Source organism: the organism of the source record quoted next, unplaced genomic scaffold, assembly GCF_019419815.1.
Source record: "Pyrus x bretschneideri cultivar Hongxiangsu unplaced genomic scaffold, Pyrus_bretschneideri_v1 Contig12, whole genome shotgun sequence".
NCBI classification, from domain to species: Eukaryota; Viridiplantae; Streptophyta; class Magnoliopsida; order Rosales; family Rosaceae; genus Pyrus; species Pyrus x bretschneideri.
This window is the reverse complement of record NW_025999413.1, coordinates 6,924,018-6,931,669: the sequence shown is the minus strand read 5'-3', so window position 1 is coordinate 6,931,669 and position 7,652 is coordinate 6,924,018. Positions and strand designations below refer to the sequence as shown.

At 41.1% G+C, this 7,652-nt stretch overlaps 1 protein-coding gene across 1 annotated transcript; it reads left to right on the top strand.

Moving 5' to 3' along the window:
* The first annotated feature begins 3,782 nt into the window (after window positions 1–3,782).
* Window positions 3,783–7,652, top strand: LOC103955093 (calcium-transporting ATPase 12, plasma membrane-type-like). Its single transcript, XM_048577582.1, has 2 exons — window positions 3,783–4,485; window positions 4,588–7,652. The coding sequence occupies exons 1-2, from the start codon at window positions 4,141–4,143 to the stop codon at window positions 7,069–7,071; spliced, it is 2,829 nt and encodes a 942-aa protein (XP_048433539.1). The 5' UTR covers window positions 3,783–4,140; the 3' UTR covers window positions 7,072–7,652.

The window sequence follows — 7,652 nt, the reverse complement described above, 5'->3', positions numbered from 1 at the left end:
AGTAAAGATGCTAACTTTACGATTGGAATCGGGTGAACAGGAACAACTCATGTGCCTATGGAGTAACACAGTCGATTAGTATGAATCACGGTGATCAGTTTTCGCAGGTAGTTTGTTCATCTTCTCCAATTGTCACCAAATCGTTTCGTTGCTGATTTTAACATTAACAAGAGCAAATTTAACACTCTTTCCCGAGAAACAAACAGAAAGTTTATCAAATCAACACGAAACAGTTGCCAGAGGAGGCTGACCTTGAGCTGCCCAAGGAAGATGTGTTGAGTTCTTGAGCGATTATACATTTTGCGCAATATTTCCAGGAAACAACTTGCTCTCCATATCCTTGTCCCAACGCACAAAGGTGATTTGTCAGCCATGTTAAGGATTATGTTACCCCATTCTCAAAGCATGTGTCTTTAACCAATAGGCTGTGAGCAATTTAAACAGTTATTCAGGTCATAAATGTTGAAAGTGCTGCTGCTATTTTTTTTTCATCTGTAAGGACACACAAAAGGTATCCACAAAAACAAAATCACCCTAAAAATTTATTTTCTACTTTGAAAGCCGAACAAGATCCAAGCCCATCAACTTTATAAAAGTCACAATAAAGTAAATAAAGAAAACGACTCGATCCAATACCCTATCGTTTCTATCAAATTCGGGGGTTCACAAATTCAATCGATGCGCAAAGAGACTACCTTTGCTTCAGGAAATTGGTTGGTGAATAATGAATATCCTCAAGATTCCAACGCAATCAGGGCTCGTTACGCTTGAGCTCATGCCGTCGGACTGCATCCTATCCAGGTCGAAAACCTTGAGGCACATTGCCGATTGCTGCGGAGTAATTTGTTCATCTTCTCCAATTGTCACCCAACCGTTTCGTTGCTGATTTTAACAATAACAAGAGCAAAATGAACACACATTTTCCCGAGAAACAAACAGAAAATCGGTAAAATCAAGACAAAATAGGTGCGAGAGGAAGCTGACCTTGAGCTGCCGAAGGAAGAGAACGGAGGTGGAGTGAGCTTGGAATCCGATACCGAAGTGAGGCCGCGGTGGAGAAAGCCAGGAAAAGGAGGTATCTTCATATTACCCTGTCTTTAATTATTGTTATTTTAAATCTCCTCATTTAAAAATGCAAAAGTGATAATCTAGCTGTCTAAACGCTCAAAATATCTAACCGCTCAAGAATTTTTGTGCATTTATTCTCTGCCCATCCCTGTTTTATCTGGTTTTTGGATGTTTCTCTATTATTATTAACAATGCACATAATAGTCCAGGGCCGGCAGGATAAACAGCGGAGCGCCTCAGCTTACAGCTGATGAGGCTACCTCGCCCTTCTATTTCAGTCTCAACTCTGAGTCCTCGTCTATTAATTCACAAACATACAAGTAGTTAAAAAAATCTTTGTAAGTGCATTTGTTATTGTATAAGGGAGGAAGGCAACATTCTGCCCCAAAATGCACAATACAAATTTGCAAATTGTACGATTGCTCACGAACTCAACAGTCTTGGCCTCAACTAGGCGATGGATTTCTCAGTCATAATGACTGCCTTCACCTCCCGATCTGGGTGAAGAAATTCAAATGCGAGGACGAGGGGTTCACTAGGAAAATGAACTCTAAACGTAACAAAACCCACACACGTACATTCGTAGATCGATACCAGTACTTGACACAAAGAAATTAGCAAAAGATTTAGAAAATTCAAGAATTATGATTCTAATCTTTGATTCATTTAGGTTTTTTTTGGGACCACAAAGCTCGATTGGTTTGAACTACAGAACCACGGTTTCAAATGTATAGTTTTCTTATCTCACTACACAAACACAGTCATGCGGTCCATCGAGATGGTGAGTAGAGCTCCGGTGTTTCCACTGACTCAGATGTTCCTAACACCACCGACTTCTCTCTGTCTGTCTTTGTTTGCAGTGTTGGTCGTGGAATCCCACGGGCTTCTTTCATTTGGTCGCTGGTTCTCTTCACTTTTTGGTTGTGCTCGGAGAGATGATTGGTGTTGGATGATGCGATCGGCGAGGCGATGCTCGGATGCGGGTGTGGAATTGTGCGGGTCGAGATGTATTGTTGCGGGGGTGGTTGCAATGGAATTCTCGGTTTTTTTATCTTCTTTTTGCTTTGCCTCAACTTTTGGTTGGTAAGTTTGTGTTGTTGGTGATAAATTTTGTTTTTCCACCGTAAAAGAAAAAGTAATGTTAGGGAGACTAAATTTGTAAACTAAATTAGCAAACTAAATGAGGTGTCACCAATAAAAAATGAGTATCTTTATCAACGATTAAGTAATAATCCAATCATCAACTTTTATGTCATTTAGTTTACAAAATTTAATCTACAAATTTAATTTTCATAGCATTACTTTAAAAGAAAAACAAAAACATGGCCGGTTCAATACTTTAAAGTTTAAACGAGGGTAGCAAATAAGCGTAAGCAAATCAAAGATTCATATTGACTTCTTAATATTCCCAACTGAACATGGAAGACCTTAAAAACACAAAAATACTCGTCCATTTTAATCTAATTTTAGATAATTTCATAATTAAAATCGTTTTTTTAATTAATCATTTATTTTAAAAAAAAATTGCAAATGAATCAACTAATTTATATGTTACCATATAATATACATGGCCGGAACCCATTTCGAGCATCATGTGGGGTTTTATCTCACAAATTCTAAATCACTTATCTAACGCAAAATAATTGTTTTTAATCTCGTTCCTAACCTCCTCTTAGATTCTCTATTTTTTTAACTTTTTTTAAGATTTATCAAATGAAGTGAGAATAATAATTTTGGCATTATTCATGAACATATTTTACAAGAAAAACAACGTCAAATCTGAGCAAAATCCCACAATGTGGCAAGAATTGTCAACGCATCCATTTGTATTTCTGAGTTTTGAGCGCATGGAAGATGGAACGACTCTCCCCGTTTGCCAATTTTCCACAGCTACCGCGTCCCAAACGCGTCCTCAAGGGCGAACTACCACTACTCCCATCACAACGTTTACTACTAAACAAAACATAGAGAAATAAGCATTACCCTTAATATCAGACTTAAATTATATAATAAACGCTCTTAACTACTTGAGTTACAAACCTTTTATGTATATATAGCACGAATAGAAATCTATGAAACATGAATACAGTAGTTTGGTTGCGTATCCGTATCCAATACTTCGTTGGATAGGATACTTATCAGATACCAATATTCGGCTTTTAGAATACCGTTACACTTTTTGATGAGAAATTAAGGGGGAAAATTAATGGAAACAAAGATTTAGTTGAAAGTTGATGAATACAAAGAGCTTGCCTCTAATTGAAACAAGTGATATAACTCTCACACTTGAATTAACTTGAATTTGGATGCTTTCATGTTAAAATATGTTTTGAATTACACAATTTTACTGTTACATCCATGACATATTATACTTAGTTTTCAGAGATTTTACATATCACCGTGTTGTGTCGTATCGATCACTGTATCCGTAATATATCATGATTCATAAATAGGAATAAATTAAAAAGACATACGTAAGCCTCCTATGACATCAGATTTAAGTTTATAAAAACTAAGTAGATGAATTTTCCAGGTAATTTAGAGTCTGGCTTCCTAGAAGCTTCCCTTGCAGGAGGGTATTGCTGTCAATTCACCCGGGCCATCGCCTGTATAAATAAGACTGAAACCCTCCACCTCACATTCACAACAGCACAAGTCCCCACCCTTCTTTGATCACTAGCTAACTTTGCATTGCAGTCATAGTCATTGTAGCTCGAGTTGTTAAGAGCGCTTACCCTTGCACCCAATGTCCTGTTTCCAACCCTCCCCCCCTCCCCTCTCCCTCTCACTAAATCGCTTTCAGTACAATTTCGTAGTTAGTTTTTGTCCCTGGTAGCAGGATCAGTCATGATCTCGTGCTAGTACTGCGAGCTAGCTATGCCCGTTACTCACAACCAGTTTAGGAGGAGTCTAATTTCGTACGTACTCATTTTCTCAAGATCTAACATGGCGGAAAAAGTCTTACCAATCTTGTCTTAAACGTCTCATTCGCTGCAAATCCGCGGCAAGAGATCAAATTTTCTTAATTTCTTGTCGGATCATCTCTCTAATTTTCTTGTGGCACAAGGAAACATGGCCCTCGAGATAAATACGGAGGATCAAGCTGCTGAAGGTGCCTCTCTTACTGCCGGCTTGATTATGCAGACCATCGGACGCAGGGGAACCTCGCTGAGATATGTTGTTCTAGGCATTTTGTTCTCATCACGCATTAAGAAAACGAGACGTCTGCGTGAAGCTAGTTATGAACCTTTAGCAGCAGCACCAGCGCCACCAGCCACTGACCATGTGATTGACATCCCTCTCCAGGAACGGTTTTCGAACAAGGTTGCTCGAATTGTGAGAGAGAAGGACTTGAACTCACTCCACGGACATGGTGGTGTTGAGCGCATCTTGCCACTTCTCAGGTCTCACTTTGAGGTAGCATGCAACCCAGTAGAAAATAACCACTTTTTCCATAATCTTGTACTTGATCGAGAATGATTGTACTTCAGTTGATTATATTCGAGTATTTAATCTCAGGAAGGTGCCGTTGATGGTGGTCAAAATCCAGAAGGATGGAACATTACCAAGTCCCCAGTTGAAGCAAAAGGTTTCTTGTACTTTTTGTTTGAGGCGTGCAATCGGTACACGATTTTTTTCTTCTTTCTCTCAGCTGGGTTTTCATTCGCCATCGAATTCATGAAGCAAGGAGTCAAGGATGGCTGGCACGACGGTGTTGCCATACTCATCACCGCGTTCTTACTTATTGCTTTCCCTACGGTGCAGAACTACCGCAATCAGAGAAAGTCGGTGCAGAAGCACTTGCTGGATAGGAGCAAACTGATGGTGAATGTTGAAAGAAGTAGCACAGAACCTACACCGATTACCATATCTGGCGTTGTGGTGGGTGATATAGTTCATTTGAAGGAAGGAGACCGTGTTCTTGTTGACGGTTTATTCATAGATCAGGGTGAGGAACTGGTGGTGGATGAGGTATTGAGCCCGAAAATTGATTGTGAGCAAAATCCATTTGTTTTTTCGGGTTCAAAGGTTGTTAAGGGCCGCGGCCGCATGATTGTGACATCAGTTGGTGCTAATACAGCTATTGCCGAGATGCTGAGCTTGGTGTCTGATCGTAATCCATTGGAAAAGACACTGCTACAAGCTTTGATGGACAAATCGAATGCTTGTATGGATTTTCTTGCATGTTGTGTCTCGATACTGATTGCGCTTGTGATGTTGATACGCCTTCTATTCTTCAAGAAGTACGAAAACTACAACGAGAGGCCAGACCTGAAAGGTGAAGTTTCAATGAATTTTGTGATGAGGATCTTTGAGAATATCTTCTTGAAACCTCAAGGAAAGGTTTCCATCTTAGCAAGCGTTCTTGCAACTGTGGTAATAGGGATACAGCATGGGATGCATGTTGTAATTACAGTTGCCCTTTTTCAATGGAAGGAGAAGGCGGCCGAAAATCAGGCAGATCCACAGGATCTATCAGCTTCTGTCACCATGGGACTCATAACAGTCATCTGCATTGAAACAACGGCAGATCTAATGTGCAACCAGACGGAGGTCAAGGAATTTTGGATCGGTGAAAAGGATTTAAGCAGTGGTGAAGTGGACTCGGAAACTGACCAAGTTCTTGAGGCTCTCCATCAGGGGATTTCAGCTACTGCATCACCAGCAAATGATCGGCTCATTTCTTGGCTGAACACCAGATGGGGTAGTAACGCCGCGTTAGTTGATCGAAGATTTGCAACTGTTGAGCAGAGACAATGGAACTCTAATGAGAAATATAGAGGGGTCTTAGTGAGGAAAATCGAGAATGATGAGCAGATTATGCAACTTCACTGCGACGGAGAAGCATCAACAATATTAGGCATGTGTTCACATTACTTTGATAACAGAGGGGAAAGTCACAATATTGGAAACCAGAAGAGAAAATTTGAAGAGGTGATCAAGAAAATGGAGAAGAAGGGTCTTACACCGATTGCATACGCGTACAAGAAAACAGAAGCCGAAGATCCTACAGAAGATGGGTTGATTTTGTTGGCACTTGTCGGTCTTAGATGTCCATATCAAGAAGAGCTTAAATTGGCAGTGGAGGCTCTTAGAAAAGCTGGAGTGAGCATCAAACTGGTGTCGGAGGATGAGCTCTCGAAAGTGAGAGCTAGAGCTTCGGAGCTTGGGATCTCCCCTGGCTCAGATGACACGGAGATTGAAGGTCAAGCTTTCCGAAGGCTCAATTCCATGGAAAAGCTGGATAAGGTGGATTTGATCTCTGTGATGGGAAGTTCCCTCCCCAAGGACAAGTTTCTCATGGTGGAGAGGTTAAAGAAAAAAGGTCACATAGTTGCATTCTATGGAGGGCTAACCATCAGTGACACTTTGACCTTAAAAGAAGCTGATATAGGAATTGTTGAGGATCTCTGGAGCACCGAGATGGCCAGAGAGAACGCCGATCTTATAATCAGAAACGGATGTTTCTTGAGGATGAATATGAGGTCTGGTGCTTGTGCTTACCACAACATTCAGCAGTTCACTCAACTTCAGCTCACCGCTTGCATATCGGGGTTACTAGTAACCCTAGTCGCAACGATGCATTTGGGAGAGTCCCCGCTAACAGCAGTTCACTTGATTTGGGTGAACTTGATAATGTGTCTTCTTGGTGGCCCAATGATGGCGATGGAGTTACAAGGCACCGAACGACACACTCAAAGACCTGCGAAGAGGACTGAGTCGCTTATAACCAAAGTCATCTGGAGAAACATAGCAGTTCAAGTTTCGTATCAGGCTTCCGTCTTGCTGATCTTACATTGCATGGGAAACATAGTACCGAGCATGAACGAAGGCGTCCGGAATACCATGATTTTCAATACTTTCACCTTATGCCAGGTCCTTAATATGTTCAGTACCATGCATGGACATAGTAAAAAAGGAAGTGCTACAAGTTGTCCTCCGAAGCCATTGGTTTCTGATGGCGTTGGCGGCTGTTTTGATCATCCAGGTGATCATTGTTGAGTTTGGAAAAGGACTAGCCAGCTGTGTGAGGTTGAATGCACTGCAGTGGCTAATCTGTTGCGTTCTCGCAGCTCTTTCGTGGGGTTCTGTTGGGGCCTTCAAATTCCTTTCAGCACACCTCCAAAGAACAACTTCGGCACTGATGGTGAGCTCACACGTTGAACTCTCACATCGGCAGCGCAGATTATACATTCCCATTTGGTTTTACGTTCCCATTTGGTTGTTCCTCATCTTCTCTGTATCATCATACTGCATCCGCCCAGAAATTTCTCCGCTCGCGCTGTATATCCGTTAATCTGTAAATACTAAATACAGTAAATAAACCATGTCTGCCATCTCTACAATGTAATAGTTGACTCTGTATATCAAGGGTGTAGCAAATTCTTACTCTCTTCGCATGCTGCTCCCCCCATGTCCCTTCTAATTTACTAGTTTGGTTCTTAGGTTTTTATCAACCTGGGATTCGATCGACCAGAATGCTTGCTGTTCATCAGATCACATGTTGATTTTGGATACAAGCGATATTAGCGAGGGTGAATTCGAACACAGGACTGCAAGTTTAAAGTAAACGCTTTTAACCA